The 23,965-nt window shown below is 63.9% G+C and overlaps 7 protein-coding genes across 7 annotated transcripts in view; 1 reads left to right on the top strand and 6 right to left on the bottom strand.

Annotated features, from left to right (window-relative positions):
- Window positions 1-117: 117 nt before the first annotated feature.
- Window positions 118-1,096, bottom strand: MNEG_2752 (hypothetical protein; the record flags this gene model as incomplete). The annotated part of the gene is made up of 3 exons (XM_014048778.1): window positions 118-159; window positions 295-788; window positions 994-1,096. 3 exons carry the CDS (start codon window positions 1,094-1,096, stop codon window positions 118-120), a joined length of 639 nt encoding a protein of 212 aa, XP_013904232.1.
- Window positions 1,097-2,692: 1,596 nt separating this feature from the next.
- MNEG_2751 (hypothetical protein) lies at window positions 2,693-6,486 on the bottom strand (the record flags this gene model as incomplete). Its single annotated transcript, XM_014048777.1, has 6 exons — window positions 2,693-3,309; window positions 3,504-3,662; window positions 3,877-4,489; window positions 4,675-4,914; window positions 5,170-5,325; window positions 5,629-6,486. 6 exons carry the CDS (start codon window positions 6,484-6,486, stop codon window positions 2,693-2,695), a joined length of 2,643 nt encoding a protein of 880 aa, XP_013904231.1.
- A 1,499-nt stretch (window positions 6,487-7,985) lies between these two features.
- MNEG_2750 (GTP cyclohydrolase II) lies at window positions 7,986-9,630 on the bottom strand (the record flags this gene model as incomplete). Its single annotated transcript, XM_014048776.1, has 5 exons — window positions 7,986-8,072; window positions 8,289-8,693; window positions 8,932-9,000; window positions 9,241-9,318; window positions 9,553-9,630. 5 exons carry the CDS (start codon window positions 9,628-9,630, stop codon window positions 7,986-7,988), a joined length of 717 nt encoding a protein of 238 aa, XP_013904230.1.
- A 1,134-nt stretch (window positions 9,631-10,764) lies between these two features.
- Window positions 10,765-16,383, bottom strand: MNEG_2749 (hypothetical protein; the record flags this gene model as incomplete). Its single annotated transcript, XM_014048775.1, has 10 exons — window positions 10,765-10,944; window positions 11,212-11,579; window positions 11,796-11,901; window positions 12,134-12,211; window positions 13,107-13,262; window positions 13,532-13,917; window positions 14,080-14,201; window positions 14,589-14,646; window positions 14,969-15,181; window positions 15,486-16,383. 10 exons carry the CDS (start codon window positions 16,381-16,383, stop codon window positions 10,765-10,767), a joined length of 2,565 nt encoding a protein of 854 aa, XP_013904229.1.
- A 301-nt stretch (window positions 16,384-16,684) lies between these two features.
- On the top strand, window positions 16,685-19,246 carry MNEG_2748 (Putative isoaspartyl peptidase/L-asparaginase 4; the record flags this gene model as incomplete). The annotated part of the gene is made up of 6 exons (XM_014048774.1): window positions 16,685-16,861; window positions 17,002-17,201; window positions 17,391-17,472; window positions 17,644-18,295; window positions 18,540-18,682; window positions 19,175-19,246. 6 exons carry the CDS (start codon window positions 16,685-16,687, stop codon window positions 19,244-19,246), a joined length of 1,326 nt encoding a protein of 441 aa, XP_013904228.1.
- Window positions 19,247-20,235: 989 nt separating this feature from the next.
- MNEG_2747 (hypothetical protein) lies at window positions 20,236-22,235 on the bottom strand (the record flags this gene model as incomplete). Its single annotated transcript, XM_014048773.1, has 6 exons — window positions 20,236-20,289; window positions 20,497-20,689; window positions 21,040-21,200; window positions 21,416-21,501; window positions 21,708-21,891; window positions 22,131-22,235. 6 exons carry the CDS (start codon window positions 22,233-22,235, stop codon window positions 20,236-20,238), a joined length of 783 nt encoding a protein of 260 aa, XP_013904227.1.
- Window positions 22,236-23,033: 798 nt separating this feature from the next.
- MNEG_2746 (cytochrome c oxidase subunit VIb) overlaps window positions 23,034-23,965 on the bottom strand; it is a gene marked incomplete at both ends in the record, with an annotated part of 2,414 nt that continues 1,482 nt past the window's right edge. The window contains 4 exons of the mRNA XM_014048772.1: window positions 23,034-23,049; window positions 23,303-23,340; window positions 23,575-23,656; window positions 23,876-23,958. Coding sequence (XP_013904226.1) covers window positions 23,034-23,049; window positions 23,303-23,340; window positions 23,575-23,656; window positions 23,876-23,958 — 219 coding nt within the window. The remainder of the gene's footprint in view (window positions 23,050-23,302; window positions 23,341-23,574; window positions 23,657-23,875; window positions 23,959-23,965) is intronic.

Genomic DNA, 23,965 nt, shown 5'->3' with positions numbered 1-23,965 from the left:
GGGCAGGGGAGATTGGGTAGGGAGGGGGCGGAACGGGGCAACACCTGATCGTTCACGTGGTGCTGACAGGCATTGCAACACGCTTGCTCGAATTCAACTGCATTTAACCGTATGTTGTTAAGCAGCCTCATCCTTTGAGGAAGGCGAGAACTGCTGCGGCTGCATGGCGGACACAACACCTGCCACAGCACAACAGAATCGGGCCTGCGTAGCCGGCCCTGACACAGGGGATCGCTGCAACGCCCTTCCTGCTTCCCATGCCGCACCAACAAGTGTGTAATCGAACAACCACACCTGCTTTTCCGGGAGCTCGACCAGCTCCCGCTCCCGCTGCCCCAGCGCGCGCCTGTGGTGCCCGCGCGGCTGCCCAAAGTCCAGGACCACCAGGTGTGCCGCGCCCGCCTCCAGCACCGCCTGCGTCGGGCTCAGCAGCCGCACGCCGATGCGGGACGGCGCGAAGCCCCCGACGATGCGGCCGAACGCGCTGCGCAGCGCGACGAGCGTCTCGCCGCCGTCCAGGTCGAGGTTGGTGCGCACGCCAAAGCTCACAGACACCGTGCACGCGAGCAGCGCCTGGCAGCGGTCCAGCGGCGTGCGCGTCACGTCCGACAGGCTGGAGAGCACCGCGTGCTGCAGCTGCGAAGAGCGCGCGGGCGTGATGTGCAGCGGCGGCGCCTTCGGGTCCTGCACCAGCCGCCAGGGCTGCGTGACCCACTTTCGAACGGGCGCCGCGCTGGGCGGGGCCAGCCGGCCCAGCACCCAGCTTGTGTAGGTCTCGTATGTGGGCACTGCGTGGGCATAATGGGTGCGTTTGGAGCGGCACGGTATTCGAGGCCCATACGCAACCGCTTGCGCCCCAGCTACGGCCGCGCAAGCGAGCCGGCGCTTCGTCGGCCTGCAGAGGGTGCGGGGGTCTTGACCCAAAGGCTCGGCTGCAGCTGCTTGGCTGGGGTGCGTGCGATCGCCACGAGAGCGCCGCAGGCTGTTACTCACCATACAGGTAGGCCGGCCAGGGCGACTCTGGCACCTGCTGCGGCGACGCCGCGGCCTGCCGCGCGTCGTCCAGCAGCAGCTGCGCGAGCTCTTGGAGTGGCATCGCCGGTGCGCTCGCGGCAATGGAAGCGTCTGCATCCACGACGATGGTCTGATTCACCTGGTCGCTCTCGTCAATCAAGGCGTCTTCAAGGTCCAGTAGGTCGCTTTTCAGGCGCGCTTCAGCATGGGCGATTTGGCTGTTGTCCCCGGGCGCGGGCTGGGCCGCGGGTTGGGATGCATGAGATGTGTTCGCATCACAACATGTGTGTATGCTGAACGCCGTGACGATCAGGAGCCCCAGCGCGAGGCATCCGCGTCTGCTGCTCATCGTGCACCGGCTGTCACATCACAGGCGACGTCCATAAATATGCAGACAGACAGCTCTGGAACTTTAACCTGTCACCAGCCATCCCCCGACCATGAAAGGTCTGGCGTGGGCACATGGACACCACGCTGACTGCGCAACTTCGTTGTGTTTGACCGCTGTGCCAGCCTTCACAGCTGGTGCGCGCGCATTGAAACAAGGCGTCAGGTTGCATGATAGAAGTGCTTGATCATTTGTGATGTGCAAAGGGCACAAGAGTGTGGTTATGATGGGGGCCTGACTTCATGAGCATTGCATTGCCGAGCGCGCTGGGCTGAGCTGTCCTCTCACCAGCTGCCTCGCGCACATGTGCACAAGGCACAGCGGAGGGTGCCTGAGCAGGACAAAAGGACAGCACATGACGTGCTGCAATCCAATGGACCATTACAGCCTTGATCGTGCTTCCTTTCAGGACTTGATGATGTCTCCGTTTCTCCAAGTGCCCCCCTTATCAGCACCGCCAGTGGCTTCTCACCACGCATAATTAGTATGAAAGGCGGAAGGCCCCAAATCTTAGGGATACAGCTGCAAATAGTAACTTGGTCGGAGGATTGCAGAGCTCACGACTGTTGTGAGACTGGCACGTAGGGGGGGGGGTCGAGGGAGCGAGGCGAGGCCAGCTGCAGGCGTGGCGCGTGCGACCAGGCTGGAAAGATGTCTGGCTGGGGCTGCTGGATGCACGCACGCCCAAGATCACTGAACCCTGGCGAACTGCATGCGGTGAGGCCGCGCTGGCAAGGGCGTGCTTTGCGTGTGGTGCAAGGCTGGGGCCTCCCGGGAATGGCCGGCCCAATCTCTCCCATTCACATCTCCGCAAAAATGGTTTGCATACAGTCTGTCTTGGCACACAGATGACTTTATATTACAACCGTAGTCACTGTTACAGTCTCAACTGCTCTTGTCAACTCAACCAAACTGCATGTGCTTCACTGGCCTGGGGTAGAGCGCCGCTGGACTGGTGTGGCCTGGAAGCCCAGCTAGGCTGGCCACATGGGTAGGTTCTCAAGCAAACAATAGGAATTTCACCGCCCCAGAAGCGGGGCAGGTGACGCAGCATACACGTGAGCCTAAATCAGGGCCACATGGGAGCAATACGTTGCTCTTCATGGCGATCAATCATGCTACAACGGCAATACGCCATCAGGCACACTGATCCAGTCAGCAGAGGGCTATGGAACAATCAATGATAAGAAGTTTGGCACCGGTCTCTAGATCAAGAGTAAATGAACATCAACCTGGCCTTGATGTCTGTCCCCGAGAGAGGCGGGGACGAGCGCGCACTGCCTGGCCGCGTCAGGGCGTCAGCGCCTGGGGGACAAGCCCGACCCATGTGGCCACCGTCCCGCGCTGTGTCCTCGTAGCTCCGCCGCGCCGCGCGGCCACGTACACCGCCCCCGTCTCAGGGTGCACGTCCGCGGCGCTTAGCTCGCCCCACGTGACGGCGCCGGGCGCGGTGCTCAGCGCGATCGGCGCGTCTCCGCGCTGCAGCGCCGAAATGGGCACCGCCCCGCGCGCGCCAGCGCCCACAAACGCAGCCCCGACGCCGGGAAATGCGTCCGCCCCGCTGTCTGGCATCCTTCCAGGTCCCGAGTAAACAAAAGCCAGGACGGCCGCGCCGTTTGGCGCGACTGCAACGGCTGGGTACGCCAGCCCCAGTGCCCCGCCCGCATCCACAGACCCAAACCGCGCAACAGACCCTGTCAGAGCCGCCGCTGCTGCGCAGGCGGCAGCCTTCATCGGCTTGGTGACGCTCGAGGGCGCTGAGGCGGCAGCAGAGACCAGGGCTGATGAAACCTGGCCGGCGGTGGCGGCCTCGGCGGTGGAACCTTCCGCATTGGGGTCGAGGGAGGCGTACATCAGCGGTGGGTAGTTGTTGGTGGCGCCATAAAATCCGTACCGCGGCGCGCTCCCTGCGGGTTTGGATAGTGTGCCCATGTGGATCGTGTCACAGAAAGATGACCTTGACGACATTAGGTGCAGAGTTGAAGGGGGGGCTCATGACTGCTGAGTGATGAAGCCCCATGGCCCCGCCACCGTCCGATCTCTTGTAACGCCCCCTCCCTCTCCCCACAATCGACGCCCCGGCGGCCCTGCGCGCGCTCACTTTGCCCAGTGCCGGGGCAGCGCAGCTCGCACCACCGGCCGCACTGGTCGTACTGGTTGTTGCCGACCATGCCAAACGCCGCGTTGCCGGTGCAGTAGGCGCCGTTGTAGGTGGACCCCCACATGTCGTTGCTGTTGGAGGGGCCCCACTGGTTGTAGCCTGGTGAACAGGTGGCCGCAAGAGAAACATGACGGGGCTCTCACCAGGTCAAGCAGTCCTCATGATCAGAGCCCACAAAGCCGAGCAATAGTGCAAGATTGCAAACCGCTATCGCCGCAGCCCCAGCTGTAAGAAGAACAAACACACGCACAACGCAGCCTAAACCCAGGCTGTACATATCCGCCACCCACCCTGGCGCAGTCCAGCCACCCACCAGCATCACAGTAGTCGTCAAAGTTGTAAACGTAGCTGTAGCTCTGCAGCTCCCCATAGCCGCACGTGGTTGAACACCCGCAGCTGCCCTGGCGCCCTCGGTACCCTGACCCGCCCATAGGGCCCCTGAACAGGCTGCCAATGAGCCCGCCGATCCCGCCCACGGCCGCGCTGCTGGCAAACCCCATGGCCAAAAAGTTTGCCGCGGGTGACGTGTCCGCTGCCCTGGAAAGACGGCTCGTGCGGTCCAGAACGACAGTCGCAGCGCCGGTCACGCCAGCGCGCGACGGGCGGCGCGGCGCCGCCTTGGGCTTGGCGGCGGCCGCTGTCCTGAACATGCCCAGGGACATGCTCCAGTTGCGCGCAAATTCGGAGCCCCATGTCAGCGAGTAATCCTTTGACCAGTCAAACTCGGCCGCCATGCCGCTGGCGACCGCCGCCGCGCAGGTGTCTGCTGTGACAGTCAAAGCGGTGCCGTTGACCGGCGCAGCGCCCCATGCAAGCTGGGGGATAACCTCAGCCCAGATCACGCCTGGCCGGGGGCTGTAGAGGCCTCCATCCTCGACTGTGTCGGCACGGGTGGCGAGCAGCAGTCTGCCACGTGCGAGAGCCGCCTGCGGCAGGGCGACGGAACCAGTAGTGTGTGAAAAGCTTTCAACACACCAATGAGGCAAGGGCTGTGGCTGTGTGTCACGCTCTAACAGCATCATTATGCTGGATTGCCAAGGTTGGCATTCAACAAGGCTTTATCTGTCTGCGGCGGCAGCAACACTCAGTCTACAGCCAAAGCCAAGCTCACCCCTCCGCTCCAGAACCCTGTCGGGCCGACGCCACCCGCCCCCAGGGCAGCGCCACCCCCGGGCTGCTTGAGGGTCCCGGCGGATGAGATGGGCGCCGGCTGGCCCCAGGGCACGACGGAAGCCAGCAGCAGCGGAGGTGGCACACCGTTGATCTCTGCGGCATAACCCCAGAGGGCGCCTGTGTTGACCAGAGAGACCAGCGTGAAGCTGCTGCGCTTCGCGCCGGAGCGGGGCCGGTGCTGCAGTGCACGTTGGGGTGGGTGGGACAAGGGCGGGACAAAGGAATGGGCGTTGTGCTAAAGCTTGATGTAGAGCTCAAACCTTGAACACGTGTATCAAATCTGGCCTGGGCAGTAGACTGGTTGACCAAAGGCGCCACTCCGCACTTCTAGCTGCATGTCACAGCTGTTGTGAAGCACCACAATGCATGCCTGCATCAGCAGCACCCTGCAGCAGCAGGCGACCCTCAGTGAACATTGGATTCATGGGCTCACATCTGCCACGAAGAATGCGACGCCCTCCGCAACGTCGTCCGCCGACTGAGGCGCCACTGGCTGCAGCTGCCTCACAGCTGCAGCCCCAGCAGCAAGGCCCGCAGCGGCGGCCACCTCCGCAGACGTGTAGACGGCAGCGTACATGCTGGGGGAGCCCTGCAATTCAAGTGCGCATGGACATTGACCTTGCGCGTTCGCACCATGCATGGGCGGCGTTCATGTGCGCTTGCGCGTGCGTGCCCAGGTAAGGGCTTGCCACCGCGCACATGCACGCCCCCCAAAAAGGAGGGCACCGCTACGCGTTTGACCAACTTCGCCAAATTGTGATTTGAAGCCATTTCCAGAAGAGAAATGAGTGACCAATTGCCGTTCCAGCAGGGAGAGCACCAGGCAACAGCCACACAAGCACCTTATCTGAGCCTTATGCAGCTACCCGGTGCCGATTGTGAAAAGGCGGACCTGGTACGCCTTGAACTTGGGGAGCGCCAGCAGCACCGCGCCCGCGTTGGAGGGGTTGCTGGGGCAGTACGAGTGGTAGGTGACAAAGAGGCCGTCCTTGTTGTACCCCAGCTGGGGGTAGTCGGCGAGCGCCTGCTCCTCTGGGGCGGTGCAGCTCAGCTTGGTGTCGACGCCGTCAGCCACCAGCCCAAAAAGGAACCAAGTCCCTGCGGCCGACGGCGTCGACGACACTGCAACAAGCACCCGTCCAAAGCCGCCGCACGAGGCGGCGACGACAAAGCGATCCGCGTGCTTGTCATAGACCGCGGCGCCGTCATCGACGCCGGTGCAACCTGAGCCGACGCCCGCGAAGAAGGACCTCAGGGGGATGGTGCGGAGGGTGCTGCTGCGGCTGCCGTCAGCGCCGATGTTGAAAACGGACATGACGTCGCCTGCCGTTTGCACGATGTGGCGGCGCCCGACAGCCAGCGCCATCGCACCCCCTGGCGGCGCGTCGACGCCCGCAAAGCCGCCGCGCGGGGCGAAGCACGCGGCGCCAGCGGTGCAGGCGCCCTGACGTGCTGCTGCGGCGGAGACGGACGGCAACTGCGCAGCGTGCGCGGACGTGTCATCCTCAGCCGCTGTCTGAAAACCTGCGTCCTGAAGCAGCCTGCGGCCGACCTCTGGCAGCTTGGGCAGGCTGGACGGCCCTTGCAGGCTGCTGCCACCACTGCTAGATGCCACCGACACAAAGTGCTGCAGCGCCGGCCGTGAGTCAGCGGCCGACATTGGGTATCCGGCTGCTCGCCGCAGGGGTGCGCTGTCGGCCAGCTGCTTCATGGGCGCGCGGTATGCCGGAACGCTTGTCAGGTTGACCATTGCGGCTGCGGTGTTCAAAAGAGGGTATGGTGGAGACGGAGCGGGGGTCACATCATCTCAGTCGCACGAAGCGGCTGCGCATGACGTAGCCTTCTGGCAGCTCCCCGCATGCATGAGCTCGCACTAGTATCTCAATGTAACTATATAGCGCGTGAATGCCCGCGGAAAGGCTGCACGCTCACTGTAGAACGGGGCCCACGCCGTGGGGGCCTTTTGCGGCGCGGCAAACGCTCCATTCCCTATACATAGCGTTCCTAGTAGCAATAAAAACCACATCGTAGTATGAATCTCCAATTTGCAGCGCTTTGATAGGTTTTGATCTTTGGCGGGCTTCTCGCCTCGCTCTAGGAAGCGCGTCGGAATTGTTGAAACTGTAAGTAGATTTTTTACAAAAAATTCCACCGCAATGTAACGTTCTCGATGCAACCTCAGCATGCATCGGCTGCTGTGAGCCGAAAACCTCTTTCGAACGAGTTGAAGCTCCCGACCAGCTGCGCACGCCCTAGTCACTAGTTCGACAGTATCTTCATGATGATGGAATTCACATTTTACAATGTAGGTCTCGAATTCGGTTGCTCTGCGCCTCGCTCCTTTACTTGGCGCGTTTGTGTTGGCCACCATTGTCCCGGGCAAGCATCACAACCTTAAGCATGACCAACACCACCCAGGGTGACCACCCACGCATAGTCTGTGTGCGCATGCTGCGACTGCACATCACACGCTGAAAAAATCGCAGTCCAGGATACCCCGCACACTGCCGTTCAGAAGTCCTGATGCGGTGACAGTACGAAAGTTGGACGATGTTGCTGCTCTGTTGGTGGTGCTGCAGGTTTGAACCTTGTCATTTGGCGCTGCTGCTGGCATGCAAGCCACATCATCACCCTGTGATAACACATCAGCCTCAAAAGTAGAGTGTCCACCTTACACTGGTGGTGGTTGAGGATACAGTTGCACCCACTTGACACAGACAGGGCTGTTAGAATGGTGGAGATTTGGTGGTACAACACGTGGCGCCTCGGCAGGCAGGCGAATAGGTTGTGGTACACATCTGGGTGGCCGTTCGCGATGCACTGAAGAATCTCACTGCAGCGCGCATGTGCACGGCTTGCAGTTTGGGGCGAGACCGCGAGCTCGCGAAGCCCGCAACTGCAGCCCAGGTGAGCCGGTGAAAGAACATGTTTCCCAAGTGATCAGGTGAGTGAAGCGCGTTGACATCGCGCTGCCCGCCTTGTGGCGCTGTGTGAAGGACCAGCTCATTGTGGCGTTGTTCGCGCTTTCGCACAGTCAAGGTGCGCGGTGGGTGACGGTCTCGGCGATGTGGCATGGAAACAACGCGTACGGCCCGACTTGCGCAAAGAGGGCCCGGCAAAAGTGACGCCGCCTTTGCGTGTGAACGGGGAATCTGTCAATCTCTCTGCGTCGCGACCAGCAGCCGGGGTCGAGGATGGGCCTTCACGCGCCACACTGGTTGCATGGTGATCGAGCAAAAGAAGAGCAGATCACATGGCCTTGTCCGCCTCATCAAGAGAGTAATACTGGCTGTCAATGAGGTGGTCCATGCGCTTGGTCTTGGCCTCAAGGTAGCCCTGCGGTTGGGTGCATTGATGATGGGCAAGATGGGGGAAGGGGAGGGGTGAGAAAAGGTGCACGCCGAGCACAATCCCGAGATGACCTGAGCAAACACGCGAGCATGATTGTGGTCAATGCTGGCTTGAGACGCCTTGCCTCCAGGTGCCAGCAGAGCGCGAGCCCGTCCAGAGCGACGCACTCCTTTGCAGCACTTCAGCCACAGAAATGCACACCTTGTTGTAGGTGCCGGCCTGGATCTGGCAGGGCAGGCGGCCAGTCACGTTGACGCCCAGCTGAGTCAGCTCGCTGATCTTGCGGGGGTTGTTGGTCATCAGCCGCACGCTCTTGACGCCCAGCTCCGCCAGGATGTTGCGCACGCTGGTGTACTCGCGGCTGTCGTCGGGCAGGCCGAGGGCGCGGTTGGCGTCGACGGTGTCAAGCCCCTGCTCCTGCAGCTTGTAGGCCGCGATCTTGTTGGCCAGGCCAATGCCGCGGCCCTCCTGCCAGAGGTAGATCACGATGCCGGGGGCGTTGGCGTGGATGTATTCCATTGACATCTGCAGCTGCTCGGCGCAGTCGCACTTGAGGGAGCCCAGGACCTCGGAGGTGAAGCACGCGTCGTGCACGCGCAGGGCGACCTGGTGGCGTATGGTGGGGTGAATTTGAGGGGGTTGGGATGTGTGTATATATTGCGTGAATATGCGTACGTGCCAGCATGTTCTTGGGCTTGCACTTCATTGTGAATAAGCGGTTTGTGCTGGCGGCCCATGTGCCCTGCAAATGGCTCGATTAGAAAACAAGGTGGGCATTCTGGGATAAGGGGAGTGTGTGCATGCACGTCCACTTCACTGATCAGCCCAGGGGCAGGCCACTCACGTCCTCCTTGCCTTCGACCTGGCCGCAGATGATGGCGGTGGGCTCGACAAAATTCTTGCCACCGTCGGTCTGTCCAAAGGTGCAGAAGCGGTAGGTAGGGTGGCTGTGGGTGCACGGATGCTGCGCGCAGGCACGGGCGGGCACTGAGCCCAGGAAGGGCCAGCATCGGTTCTTCCCAGGCCGTCTCCACCAGGTTACAACACGCTTGATGGATGCACATGCCGTTTTGGAGAGCAGTTGCGGGTCAAAAGCGTTGCGTTGAGGCTATCACAATCTGCTCCACAGCGTGCGCATCGCTTTCTGGCGCACCGAGTGCTTGTAGCCGCGGAGGCGGAAGTTGCCGTGGCGTGTGGGCAGCATGGTCTCGGCGATTTGCACGGTGCGCACCTGCCAAAGGAGGCGGGTGATTGGGGGCGTGTAATGCAGGGTGTCGGCCAATGCTTGGGTCACATGTGCTGCAATCCAAGCATGTGTGCCCCCCGTGATTCCTACAGCTCAACGTGGCGCGGCCAGGTACCCCCGCATCGCTGATCTGCTCACATTTTCTTCGCTGATGATACGGTGGAGTCCATCTTTGCGGGTGACCTGAGCTGTGGGCGTAGCATCAGCGCTCACGCGCACCGACACGGGCCGGCTGCAGCTACCCCGAGGCGTGCTGCGCGCGCAAGCGCCCTTATCAATCGATGTGCGCATGCTCATGGCCATCTAGGCGCTTGTGGGGCTTGAGGCGGGCTGCGTCGGGGCAGGGCGCGAACGATGGACCGTGAAAACGTGACAGCAAGCGAAGAAGACGATGAAAAATCAATGTTTTCAACGAACCGTTAATGCTTTCGGTGCTGCGACAAGAAAGCTAACGAACCACGGGGCGCACGTGGGATCAAGCACATGCGAGGTTCAACGCCGTAAACCTCGCGAGCGCTCAGTGCAGACCTACAAAATCGCATCAAAATCAATCTTTACATGGCAGGATGGTGGACGGGGGAGCCTGACCGGGCCTGCAAGCCCGCATTCAATCGCTGGCATGCTCAGCGCCCTCGATCCACGTGCAGTCATGCCATGGCGCTGCCCAAGGCCTGGCGGGCAATGGTGGGCAGCACCACGCACACTGGTAACTTGTCATGTTAGTTGGGGCTTCCATCAATGCCCGACTAGGACTCTCGTTGTAGAAGCTTTCCAGCTGGTGCAAAGAAAAGTAGCCAGAATACCTCATCAAAGTCGCTGAGCTGCCTGCGCTCACTCAGTGGTTTGCTTAATGGTTGATCGCCCGAGTCCGCGCATCTCCATCCCTGCATGTACATCTCTCTCCTGGCGCCGCTGTATGCCACGTCTGACCACCGCATGGGGACGCTGCATCAGAGCAATCATGTCCAGGATTTACCCACTGCACTGACAGAGGCGGCAATGCCCTGGAGCCAAAAAGGGCAAGCAAACGCACGCAGCGCAGGTTCTTGTCCAAGAAAGCCCTCTTGCTGCAAAGAAAGGATGGTACACGAACCCCACGTGAGAATGGCACTGGATCTGGATGAGGCCCAAACACCCGGCACGCGCACGAGGGCTGCTGGCGGGCCGAGGACACACGCCGGCAGGCACACGCCCAATTGCAGCAACAAACAAGCGTGCTGTTCGACCAAAATCGCACGCAAGCCGAGATACGCGCCCAACCAATTGATAAAAGAAAGGGAAAGGATACCACACTGCATGCATCCAGGTTGTCAGGTACAAAGCGGTCCCTTGGCAAGCGGCCCTGGCTTGCCTTGAGACCACCATTGACAAAGCTCACACAACCGTGATCCGACACACACTGCAAGAGCGGTGCAGCCTCCCCCGCCGTGATCACGTCGCCTCCACGCCGCTGCCGTTGCTGCCGCTGGCCGCGACGCTGCTGCTAGTTGGCGCGTGTTTGCTGTTGGGGTGCACGCTCAGCGCGCCCTGTGCCTCAAGGGGGGGCGCGCCCGACCAGTAGACCTGGTCTATGATGTGGTCCATGCGCTTGGTCTTGGCTTCCAAGTAGCCCTGAGCAGTGTAATGCCAAGCGCAAACGTGAGAGAGCGGTGTGGCAGATAAGACACCAGTCGCAACGGGCCAAGACAGAGGGCCACAGGGCCGCGCAAGCCGTGGCCCCAGCGGCGTTGCCTGTGGACACAACCCAGCCGACAGCCGGCGTGACCCGCCAGCGCCGCCGACAGCTGCGGCTTCTTTTGAGCGTGCCCTGGGCCCCAGACCCCTTTGTGGCCTGTCGCAGCCTGTTCTGACCCCCTTCACCCCCCCCTTAAAACACACCTTATTGTGGTCGCCCGCCTTGATCTGGATCGGGATGCGGTCCGTAACCTTGACCCCCAACTCCGTGAGCAGCCGCGTCTTGCGCGGATTGTTGGTCATCAGCCGCACGCTCTTGATGCCCATCTCCCGCAGGATGTTGCGCACGCTGGTGTACTCCCGCAGGTCGTCCGGCAGGCCGAGGGCGCGGTTGGCGTCGACTGTGTCAAGCCCCTGCTCCTGCAGCTTGTAGGCCGCAATCTTGTTGGCCAGGCCGATGCCGCGGCCCTCCTGCCAGAGGTAGATCACTATCCCCGGCGGGTTGAGCTGGATATACTCCATGGCCGCCTGCAGCTGCTCGGCGCAGTCGCACTTCAGCGACCCCAGGACCTCTGCGCAGCCGGTGCAGCGCCAGCCGAACGGGCGATGGGGTCAGGCACGGCACAGGGCAGCAGAGCACACCCCAGGCGCCAGACACTGGTCGCGCGGTCAATCGAGGCGAGTTCTCTCCCCAACCCCGTCGTGATTGAGCACCCAGCTCAGCCTGCAGGCTGCCCTAGGCGTTCCGCCTCATGCCCACAGCCAGCGCGGACAGAAGCGGCGCCCACCAGAGGTGAAGCACGCGTCGTGGACGCGCAGAGTCACGTTCTCCATGCCCTCCACCTGGCCGCACATGATCGCCGTCGGCTCCACAAATGTCTTGCCGCCGTCAATCTGCATGGGGGGTGCCGCAGGGGCGACGAGCCGCGGCCGTGACGTCAGCCTCGCGTGGCACCGACCTCGGCAGCACCGACCCGCTGCTGTGCTGCATTTGACAGCGAGGACGTGCAAAGCATGAACTTCAGGAACCTGCTAGTCTTTACGTTTCCAAGGCCAAAGCGTGCCAGCGGTTTTCATAACCATGCCAGGTAGGCTCAATCTATGGTTTGGTGTGTCTCACGCGCACCGAGTGCTTGTAGCCACGGAGCCGGAAGCTGCCATGCCTAGTAGGCAGCTGCGTCTCTGCAATGAAGACTGTCCGCACCTGAGGGTGCGACGCAGCGGGCGGGTCTGTGGGCGCCACGAGCACAATGGACGGGCCGCAGTGTGCGCGCCAGGCGCGCACGCACACCACACCTCGGCGGACGCAGCTACCAGTCGATGCTCACCAGCTCCTCGTGAATTGGTCGATGAAGGCCTTCAGGTCCAAGTGCATACGCCGTGAGCGCGGTGGTGGAGCGGACTGGCTGCCTGTGCTTCGGGGGCAGAGCTATCGCTGCGCAGTGGAGCCGCGTTCGGTTCAGGGCCTGTGTCCCCCTAGTCTGCTGTTTCAAAAAAGCAGTCTTCATAACGCGCGATCCAGGCCCAGTGGGGCACGCTAGGATAGGGTCCCGGAGGAAGAAGATGTGTGAAGGCGGAGCGCAGTGTGTTTATAATAGTTCGTGCAAGCGTGTGAACGAATCCGTGGTTTGTACGCAACGTGTATGTGGCTCAATGGCGGGGGGCTGTTCACTTTGGTGGGCGATGCTGAAACGGATTAGCGCAAGCCCAGCACTGGCACACGACGCATCGCCCGCGGCCTATTGACCGCGCCACAGGTAACGTCGCCCCTCCCTTTCCATCATCCAACGAAAACGAAGGCTCTGTTTTGCTTCTGGACAGCCACTGTCTTGGTACGCGGACGCAAAGTCTGGCCTGGCCCTTGTGGTCATGAGGCACCAGGCACCAGGCATCCAGCGGCCCGCTCCCGAGCGGAAGGGCGCCGCGTGTTGGTGCCGCGTGGAAACCGGGCCCGACGGCAGCTATTGGGAGACTCGGGCTGACGCGCTGCACCCATCCTCCGCATCAGTCACATTCTGTTCCCACACAGTCCCGCCATCAGGCCAGCAGCTTACACAGGGTTCCCGCCACGCCCGCGGCCCGCGTCACGCACTCGCGACCTTGACCGGCCGCGCGCCGGCCGCCTCGAGCAGCCATGAGCCCAGCTTCCGCCGCAGCTCTGGCAAGGGGCCCGCCACGCCGGCGACGCCGCTGCCGCCGCCGTCGACACCGAAGCGCTGCCGCCGCACGCCCTCCAAAAACTCGAGCATGCCGACCTGTTTGATAGGCGCGGTCAGGCAGTCATTAGGCACAACGCGTCAGCAACATGTCAGGGCCGCCCTTGCCCCAGGCAGACAGCGTCTTCGGCAGGCATTGCAGAGGAAACGCAACCCTGCCGTGGTGATGACGCCGTACGCCCAACACCCTGAGCACTCGAGGGTCGCCACCCGCCGCCGCTCACGACAGCACAGAGGACGACGCGCCTAGCGGGCTTCCAAACTCCGCCATTCCTCTTCACTTCGCGCCCCCCCCCCCACACACACACCTCTGTCTTGCCGCCACGCGCCGCCAGCAGGCTGGCCTCGTTCACCACGTTCGCCAGCTCAGCGCCGTTGAACCCCGGCGTGACCGCCGCCAGCCGCGCCGCCGCCTCGCTCATCGTCAGCGCCCGTGCGCCCGCCGCCGCCGCCGCCGCTGCGAACTCCTCCACCGCCGCCGCATCCTCCAACGGCGCGCCAGCCGCGGCGGCCGCCGCGGCGGCGGCGTCTGCGGAGCCCTCCAGCGGCACGCCCCTCAGGTGCACTGCCAGGATGGCGCGCCGGCCGGGCTCGTCGGGCAGCGGCACCACCACCTTGCGGCTGAGGCGGCCGGGGCGCAGCAGCGCGGGGTCGAGCACCTCGGGCCGGTTGGTGGCCGCCAGCAGGACCACGCCTGGGATGGCGCAGCGGTAATGGTTGGGCGCAGCAGAGGCGGGGGTCGGCCGTAGAGCCGAGGGGATGAGGCACCGCGCTGGGGGGCTGCAAAACACAACAGGGCACGACGTGCAGGAGGGAGGGAAAGGGGACGGTACGCAAGGGCGCGTGGCGCGCGCACCTGGACGCCCCTCGAAGCCGTCCAGCTCTGTGAGCAGCTGGTTGAGGGTCTGGTCCCGCTCGTCGTTGAAGCCCATGCCGCGCTTTGAGCCGAGGGCGTCGAGCTCGTCAATGAACACGACACTGGTGGGACAGAACGGGTGGGGTGAGGGTTTGCGTTGGGGGTGGGGGTGGGAGGGCGTGGGGCCGAGGCAGGGGCCCAGGCGTGACAACCAGGCCGGGTTGCAAGGGGGGTTGAGATGCAGGGGGGGTGTTGTGAGTCTATGCATAGGCTGGGGACACGGCGTCCGTGTGCGGCATGGTCTTTGCGGGTGCGAGCGCGTGGGGTTAGGTGCGGTGCGGTGGTGGGGGCCGCATGCGTGCGTGAGCGCTGAGACGTACATGCATGCTGCTTGGAGCTCGGGCTGCACATGCCTCAGCCATGCACAGCATTCATGTGTGAGGAGGGGAGCGAGAAGCTATGGAGAAAGTGGCATGCCGCATGATGGCCGGCCTCGACGCAGCACTCACCAGGGTGAGGCCTTGCGCGCCTCTGCAAACAACTCGCGCACACGCGCCGCGCCGCGGCCTGCGAGCGGCGGCGACGACGCAAGGAGGGGGGGGGCGCAAGCAGGCGTCGCGCAGTCACGCAACAGGGCAGAATCAGTGGCCTGAGTCCGTCGGCTGGGCGCCAGGCGCAAGGCGGGGCGGCGCCCTCCACGGCCAGCCGGTGCCGGCCGCGCTGCAGCCTGCCGGCTGGCCATGGACCAACCAGCACTGACTCGCCAAACTCTGCTGTCCCCACACACAGCGACCCACCGCGACGCTCGGCCTGTGGCTGACCCCACCCTGAACTGCCGGGTCAGCCGCCACGGCGCACGGCGGTCGACACCCCACACACGGTTGCGCACCTACAAACAGCTCAACAAACTCCGACGCTGACATGGCGATGAAGGGCACCCCCGCCTCCCCCGCCACGGCCTTGGCCAGCAGCGTCTTGCCCGTCCCCGGCGGCCCGCTGAGCAGCACGCCGCTGGGCATGCGGGCGCGCACACGGGCGTAGCGCGCCGCGTCCTGCAGGCACTGCACCACCTCCCACAGCTCAAGCTTGGCGGCCTCGCAGCCTTTGAGAATGGACGGGGGTGCGTGGTGGTCATGGGTGTGTGAGGCTTTGCAGTGAGTTGTGTTGATGAGGGGTGATGAGCAGAGAGGGTGTAGTTGAAGCGAGGGGGTTTGGGGCGGGCCGTGGGGCAGAGGGCGGCCGCTGGCACGCATGCGCCGCGGCTGCGCAGTTTGGCCCAGAGCCGCTCTGCTTCCAACAAAAATGCTCGTCCGCCGCCGCGCCTCCCTCGAAACCCAGCCAAAACACCAAGCGCGCGCGAAGCTGGCAGCCGGGGCGCCCTCCTCCCTCCCGACCAGCCCCTTCACCTGCCACGTCGGCGAAGGTGACCGGCGGCGCGCCGCCATTGCCCTTCTTCTTCCGCTGCGCCCCCCCGCTGCGCGCGTCGACCAGCCGCCGCAGCACGAACAGGAGCGGCAGCAACGACAGCCACAGCGCGAGCGTCGTCACCAGCACGTTGGCCAGCTGCGCCTGAACGCCGGGCCGGGTGACGCCAAACTCAATGCCGGCTTCCAGGAGCCGCGACACCAGCAGGGGGTCTGACTTGTCCGCGACCTTCACAAAAAAGTGTCGCGACAGCCCCTGCTTGGCTCGGACAGGCAGCAGAAGCTGCTGCTGCTGCTGCTGCTGCTGCTGCTGTTTGGTGTTCTGCTGCTTGCCCTGCTGCTGCTGCTGCTGCTGCTGTTGTTGCACCCCCTGCGCTTGCTGCTGCTGCTGCTGCTGCTGCTGCTGCCCTGCCGGCGCCGCCACTTGGGGCAGGTTGATATCAAAAAACACCTTGCCTGTCCCCGCCTCCAGCCGCGCCGCGCGCACGCGCCGCTGGTCGACGAGGCTCACGAAATCAGAGTACAGCACTTCCCGTGGCGCCGTGCGCGCCCTGGCAGCGGCGTACGTGCGCAGGCTCGTGAACAGCAGCGCGCTGGCGCAGCCGAGCAGGACGATCCGCAGGTACGCCAGTGCGCGCGTGACGGCGGGGCTGAGGCGCCGCCGCTCGCCGGCGAGGCCGAGGCGGCGGCGCAGCCACTGGAGGATGCGAGGAGGGCCCCGTGCAGCTCCGCTGTCGTCGTCGCCGTTGCTGTTGCTGCTGTCACTACCTGATGTGGGCGGCTGCAGAGGTCGCTGCGGTGGCTCGACGCGTTGTGGGTCATTGGCTGCGGCAGGGCGGCTGCGCATGCGGCGGCGCGCCGCCCCAGCCGTGTGGTGCATCGGCAACGGAGAGAGCATCTGCCGGCGCTGCGCTGCGCATGGGACACATTGCGCGGCAGAAAGCGCTCTCATTGCTCCAAGCTGCATTGCTTTGCCTCCGCGCTATAGACAACGGGAGTCCTGGTGATTCGCACGGCAGGGAGCGGTCCGCCCTAGGTTGCAAACGACTATCGGCGAGGGTTCACAGCAACCTCAGCTTGATCGCATATTGAATTGCGCTGTATATTTCGCGTCCATGCAATGAGAGTGACTAAGCCAAGGTCCAGGTCTTCTGGTGATCAGCTTTTTTCTTCACCTGGAAATGGACACCGCCCTGCCCTGCCTCGTGGCCGTGCATGTGGGGGCAGGGTGGCATTCACCCTCCAAGGAGAGCGCCTACAAGCGCCTGATGTGCGAAGCGATCTCGGCGGCGACAACGGCGCTCGTCGCCGGCCGAAGCGAGCTTGGCGCCGTGGTGGCTGCCCTTCGTATGTTGGAGGTGGGTGGAAACCTCTGCTTAGCATACGAAGCACATTCAACATCGGTCAGGCAATGGCCTAGCTTGCTGCCTGCCCCAGCGTCACGGAGTCTGCGCGTGGCGCGGTGCTGCTGCCTCAAACTGCGGTGCCGCGCACGCAGGACAGCCCCCTCACCAACGCCGGGTCTGGCTCAAACCTCAACATCGCGGGCCATGTGGAGTGCGACGCCAGCGTCATGGCCGGCGACGGCGCGTTCGGCGCGGTCGGGGCGGCGCCGGGCGTGCGCCACCCGGGCGCCGCGGCTGCGCTTGTTGCCGAGGAGTCGCGGCTGCCCCTGCCGCTGGGGCTGGTGCGCCCGATGTGAGCAAAAAACGGCTCTGCACTTGCTATCCATTCATGCATTTCCCATTGAGTGTGCACACGGTAATGTGGCTGAATGCCGCTGATGTATGAGTCTATGCGAGGCACCACGTTTGAGGTACGTGTGCTGGTTGAGCCAGCTTGCGCCTTTTGACTCAACGCACAACTAAAACGCGATGTCGGGCGCAGGTTCCTGGTAGGGGACGCCGTTCGGCGCTGGGCACTGTCGCGTGGGCTGGAGGCCGCACCGAGCGCTCACTCAGCCGCGACGGTGCGAGGGCGAGCGCAGGAGTGGCCAGCGGTGGCAATGAAATGAGGGAGCTTGACAAAAAATGCAACCCTGTGCCTTTGCCTGGTGCGACTGCCTTGGCCGCAAGCGGGCCATGAGCTGTAGCCCGGGCCTGACGCCCCTGCGCGCCACGCCTGCAACCGCCCACCGCAGTGGCTGATCAGCCCTGCAGCATCTGCTGCCTGGCGGCGCTACAGCAGGATGCTGCGGGAGGCTGGAGGGCAGCACGCACAGCTTATGCAGGAGCAGCAGCAGCAGTACCAGCACCAGCAGCAGCAGCAGCAGCATGGTGAAGTCAAGGAGGACGGTCATGGCGACTCAGCGGGGGAGGTCGATGGCGCAGCGGGATGCCAAGAGGGCGCAGAGGCTGGGGAGGAGATCCGCCCGATCAAGCGCCCTCGGGTGGGGCCCGCAGCGACGGGCATCATCAACGGCTGCCAGGACGAGCAGCAGGAGCAGCAGCAGCAGCAGCAGCAACAGCAGCAGCAGCAGCAGCAGCACAACAACAACAACCTGTACCATCAGAATCAGCGACGACGGCACGGCGCCGCCACCGCGGCCGCCCAGCACACACCTGAGGCCGCCGAGGGCGCGGCCAGCGGGGACGAGGCACCGCCCCCGCGGCGCATAGGAGATGTGTGCGACACAGTGGGCTGCATCGTGGTCGGCCCCCGCGGCGCGGTGGCGGCGGGCGTGTCTTCTGGCGGCCTGGCCATGAAGGCGGAGGGCCGTGTTGGGGAGGCGGCGGTTCACGGCTGCGGCTGCTGGGCGGAGGACCCGGCTGGGGGGCTCGACGGCGCGCCAGGTGCGCGGCAGGGCGACGCCTGCGGCCGTGTGTTGGGCGAGCGGGGCCCTGTCGCGGTACCTGTGTCGCACCCAGTATTCCTGCAGCGAATGCTCTTCTGAAGGCACTTCGTCAGGAAGCCTGCCCGGCATGCGCCTGGCTGTCGGAGGCTGTGCGGTTTGTACGGGGTCCACTTCGCTCTGCAGCAACGTGGACGTAAAGTTCGCCTCGCCCTAAACCCTAAACCCTCACCCTTGCGCTCCAGGCGTGGCGGTCAGCATATCCGGCTTGGGGGAGGCCATCATACGCGCCACACTTGCCAGGTCCTGCGCGGCCCGCGCGCAGCTGCTGGGGGACGAGGGCCCCGCGGCCACGGCCGCCGCCTTGCTGCAGGCCACGATGACACAGGTGGGGGCGTGGGGCCTCGGAGGGCGGGCGTTGGGGGATGTGTCAAGTAAGCCAAAAAATGAGATAGCGAGGAAGCGGCGGTTGTGTGGCCACATGGCGCAGGGTGCAACCTTGATGTGCACACGTAATGCAGTGTCTTGCCGAGCCAAGGCCGTATTGGGCAGACGCGGCAGCAGCTGAGCATCCTACTTGGGTTGCGGCCGCTTGGCGCTTGCCGCTTTGCTGTGCAGGGGCCCGAGGCGATCGAGTGTGGCATACTCATGGCCAGGGTGGTGCAGAGTTCACCACCACCGCTTTCAGGCCACGACGGCGGATGCGTTGGCGACAGCCCCAGCCGCAGCGAGGATGCACCCGCTGCGGCAGGCGCGCAGCAGGGCGGGCGTGGGCGCCTGCGCGTGGAGATGGCGGCGGCACACACGTCTCCGGCGTTTGGCGTGGCATACCAAGCAGCCGGCATGGCTGCACCAGAGGCGATGATCCTGCGGCTGCCAGGTGTGGGTCGCGGCGGAGGCGGCGGCGGCGGCGGCGATGGCGGGGGCGGAGCGGCGCTCCAAGGTGCTGTAGCAGCTGAGGGGCCCCGTGGAGGCGGTGCTGCCAGGGCCGATGCGGCGCGGCAAGCCAAGGTGGCATCGTTTGAGTTTGCTTGCTGCTGGGAATTGCCTGTGGATGAAGGGCATCCAACCTAGTAACCGTATATTCTTTGTGGAGTCATGAATTCCCAGGGGTAATTCCCGGCGCGCAGCATCTGTGTGAATTGTGGTCTTGAATTAGTGAGGATCCAGCTGAGTTCGTTGGGTTCATCACCGAAATGCGCCGATTATGAAGCCACTGCATTCAGCAACATTAAGAGAACGTGATCGGCCGCGTTGCACTGTCGGCGCCCGCAGCCTCATGACCGCTGCCTGCCACAGCGGCCAGACACAGACGTCGCGTGTCTGCTCTGCGCGTGGGAGTTTCTTTGATTGGCTTGGCACAAGCAACAGGCTCGGAGGGCAGCACACCAACAGAAGCATTCATGCAATCGGCTGCTAAGCTTCCGTGCAGCCACCACGCCGTACTGCGTCTGCCAAGGTTCACACGGCTCACGGCATTACCCCAGAGGTTTTTGCCTGCAAGGCTGCTGCTGTCAGGACGCGTTCACCACGCATGGCAGCTACGGCTGGCCACAACATTGTCAACGTGTAGTTACAGCCAGACGCGCGATGGCGCGCTTGCTCATCACATAGTATGCGCTCGCAGGTTCAAGGATTTTGATGTCATCACGCGTGTGTGAGTGTGTATGAGTTTAGGTGTGCGCGTGTGAAGTGTTTGCATGTGGTTGCATACGTGTGCATGTGATGTCCATGTGTGTGCACGTGTGTGTGTCCCTCGTCAAGCTCGCCTTGTATTTTTTTGGGATGCAGCCAAACTCGTCGTGTCCCTTGCAGGTCAGGGGCTAGCACAGTGGATGCAGGGCCGGCCCAGCAAAGAAGGGAGCCTCAGGGGCCCCAGCGCTCCCAGAGAGGAGCAGACCGCGCCAGGTGGCGCGCAATGAGGTGTCGGGTGTGGCGGCGTCATGCGCCCAGCTTGGCGATTGAGTTCTTGAATTCGGTGGACCACGCTGCCAGCTGCAGGCGGTCGGCGGCAGTGCAGCGGATGGGTAGGTGCAGGGAGGACGGTTGGGTCGGTTTGTTGGGCTAGCAAATAAGGGAATAATCATGGGTCACAATTGGTCAGCCTGGCCCCTACCATAGCAAGAATTTGCAAGCTACCCTGAACCACGGAGCCGTCCCAACAGCGGACATGGCAGGGGGAAGGTGGCAGCTGCCCCGCACCTTCTCGTAGGCCCCCACGATCTTGCGGGTCAGCACCGTCAGGAACGCCAGCGACACCAGGTGCGCCAGCACGACGTTGCCGGCCGCCTGCGCCAGCGCCTCGGTGGCGAAGCTGCTCTGGGACTGCACCAGCAGCGTGCCGACGGAGGCGAAGAGCGCCAGGATCGCGGCGGCGGCGCCGATAAAGTTGAAGCTGAGGGGGCAGAGTAGAGCGGGTGCTTTCGGGTAAGGTGGGCACGGGGGGGGGGGGGAGGAGCGCGCCGCAGCGTGCGTGCTTGTGTGTTTGTTCAGGTCCAACAGCACCGCTCTGCTCGTGGGTTGCCCTGCCGCTGGCACAGCAGCTGCCAGGTGGATGAGCAGGCTCCATCACCCGGCGCCGAGGGTACGACCGCGAGGATGCACGCACTGCTGCTCGCACCGTCGCCGTTCCCTGCCGGACGGCAATCGCGGGTGCGAGAATGCCAGCAGGCAAGCCGCTGGCCCGCGCCGCAGCTAGCAAGCAGAGGGTCGCGGCAACCTTCGGGTTGCGCCCCAGGCACCCACGTGGCGTGCTCGTAGAACGCGTTGAGTTGCGCCCAGCCGTCCAGGGCTCCCAGTCCCTCCTTCTTGGCCTTAGTCAGGTAGGTGAAGGACAGGTAGGCGCTGTAGCCGGCCAGGGCCACGCCCACCAGCAGGATAAGCGCCACAGGGTTCACCGACGTGCCCTGACGTGTGAACACACACACGCACGCGCGCGACAGGCGTCGAGGCTGTGAGGTGAGGCAGCGAGGTCTCGACAGCCACCCTCGGCGCGACGATAATTGCAAGCAGCCAGGGCGTCTTCCTTTCTCTGCGAAATGGGGCGAGCAGCACAACAGGCTGGCCATGCGCAACGCTTTCGGCATTTGCTGGGCCGGCTGAGGGGTGGGGCCGGCCGCACCTTGACGATGTTGGCGTGGGAGGTGGTGAACACGACAAACCATGAGACCGCGGTGAGCGCCACCTGGGCCGCAAAGTTGAACTTCACTGGGTGGTTGAGGGTGGAGGGCAGGGATCGCGGTGCGCTGCATGAGAGGGAAGGGGCACGGGCGCCAGCTGCGGGCGCTGCGATGCGGCTCGCCCGTCTTGCGCGCGGCTTGGGAGCCCGCGCTCCACACCTCCGGGCACTGCACGGCCAGGCGAGGGGGGGGGCACAAGGGGGATGCTGGGATGCTGGCTGGATGCGTGCTCACAAAACTGGCTGATGTCCACGTCCAGGGTGGCCTGGTTGAGGGCGCCCTTCAGCTTGGTGGCCGTCTCCTTGGCCTTGTCCACCGCGACAGACGCGGCCTCCTTGGCCTTCGCGGCCGCCTTGTCGGCGAGCTCACTGGCTGAGGCGGCCGCGTCATTGGTTGCGGCGTGGAGCGGCGCCGCCACCTGTCGGGGCGCCGGGGTCGCCGAGGTGGGTGAGGTTGGCCGGATTGTGACGAGGTGAGAGCACAGCTCGCGCATGATGGCAACTGTCTCGAGCCGCTGAGCGTAAACGGGCCGCTTCAGGGGCCCGTCTCTCCACGGAACACTCTGTAAGGTTGACTAGCGTCCTTCCATACCAAACTCGTCCATGAACGCTTCGTGGTGCCGAGTCGTGGTCGTCGTGACGCGTGCTAGTGACCCACCTTGCGCGACACTGCCAAGCTCTGGAACGGCTTCGCAACAGTTGATAGACCCTTGGCACGCGCGAGAGGCGCGACCACGCGGCTGGTGCGGGCAAGGGTCTGCATGGTTGCCGTGGCAAGCACTGGTCCTCTGGGTACGGGGTTGAATGTTGCAATCAACAAACAGGACCAGAGTTAATTTTGCACGTTATGTTACATGCCGGCTTTCCAGTTCTGGCGGGAGATCACAGGTGGTAACTCCTCACCCGCTGGGATTCCTTGCGTGTTCGTTCAAGGGTGGCTTCTAAGATGGTGAAATCACGTTGAATAGGGTTTATCTTAGACTTGAGAACACCTCCTGGGCAGTTCAGCAGCGTTGCCACCTGGCGGCACTGCCAGAGTCTCCCCGACCCTTTGGGAAAACATGGGATGGAATCGGGCGCGTGTGCTGCGTGGGGCTGCTGCTGTGCAAGACTGTGCAAAGTTGTAGGTATACACTGGCATTTGCTTACGCACTTGTGAAAGCATGCGCAGCATCACGCCCGTCGGGGACGTTGCCAGTGTCAGCCGCTGTTTGCCCTGTTGCCAAATTTTGTTGTTGAACCCCTCACCATCGACGCGCTGGCGCCACGCGCATGAATCAACGCCACCACGGCGATCTGTGTTACCCGCAAAGCCACATGTCAAGCTTGGGCGGAAAGCCTCGCGGTGGTCAACAACACGTTGCAGTTAAGCCTTGGGGAGGGTAGGCCCCCAATCTGAGGCAGGCGGCGCGCCTGGGCACGGTGTGCCCCCAGCTACGCACCGGCGACAAAGGCGCGCGCCTCAGCTACCAACATGCTTGCTGACATGGCAGCCGAGCTTCGCCGCGAACGTTCTTGCTACCGAGCCAACTGGTGCTGCGGTGCACCATGCGTCGCGCGCTTAGTACTTGCCCATCCTGCAGTGTGAGTCGACGAAGCCGCCGAGGCGAAGCGGATGTGAGGAGATCGCCAGGAGCAGAGAGGGACGGGCCGGCAACCTGGCCGCTACAGGCAACACATTGCAGGCAGCGCGTCACGTAGGACGGGCGCATGCGCCATCGCCGCAGCCGCAGAAGTCCATGGCGGCAACAAAGACGCGTGCAGGCGGGCCGGCATGCGAGCAGGCTCTGGCGTGCAGGAGGGGGCTGGCGCGCAGGAGGCGCCACCCACCAGAGGCCCTTCTCGCGGAGCTCCTCCCACTCCTCCACCTGACGGCGCCAGCCGTTGAGGTGCGTGGCGGTTTAGGGGCGATGTTGAAACCCAGCGTGGACGAGCCGTCCAGGCGGCCAGAAAAAAAGGCCGCAAGCCCCTCCAACGCCAGCCGCCCACCTCACCCACAGCGGACCGAGCGGCCCGGCGTGCCCAGCTCGGGAAACGGCGGGCTATCTGACGCGTTCGGCATGCGAGAACCAACGAAAGAAGAGCAGCGCTGCCATACCCACCCAGTCCGCGGGGCACATGCTCTCGTAGGCGCGCTTGTAGAAGTTGCAGCGGTCCGCCTCGGTGCCGCGCTCAAACACGCACCTGCCGCGGCGCGGCGGCACGGCAGCACACGGGTACACCACATTGAGCCAGAAAAAGGCGTAGTTGAAGTCAGCGGCAGCGACAGGGGTCCTGTGTATGACCCCAGCGCTGCACAAGGTACGCCACAAGCATGGCGCAGCCCTGGCAGGTGCGCACCCTTTGCACCCCCATTCACACGCGCTGCAGCCTCAGGCATGCCCCCCCGCCCCCGCGCCTCACTTGTAGTACTCGTTGTAGCGCACAAAGCAGTGGCGGGCCTGGTTGGTCGCTGGGAAGCGCGGGTCGTAGGGCGCGGTCACGACCTGGGGG

The sequence above is a fragment of the Monoraphidium neglectum genome (assembly GCF_000611645.1).
Source record: "Monoraphidium neglectum strain SAG 48.87 unplaced genomic scaffold scaffold00321, whole genome shotgun sequence".
Classification (NCBI taxonomy): Eukaryota; Viridiplantae; Chlorophyta; class Chlorophyceae; order Sphaeropleales; family Selenastraceae; genus Monoraphidium; species Monoraphidium neglectum.
This window is presented reverse-complemented; position numbering and strand designations above follow the sequence as displayed.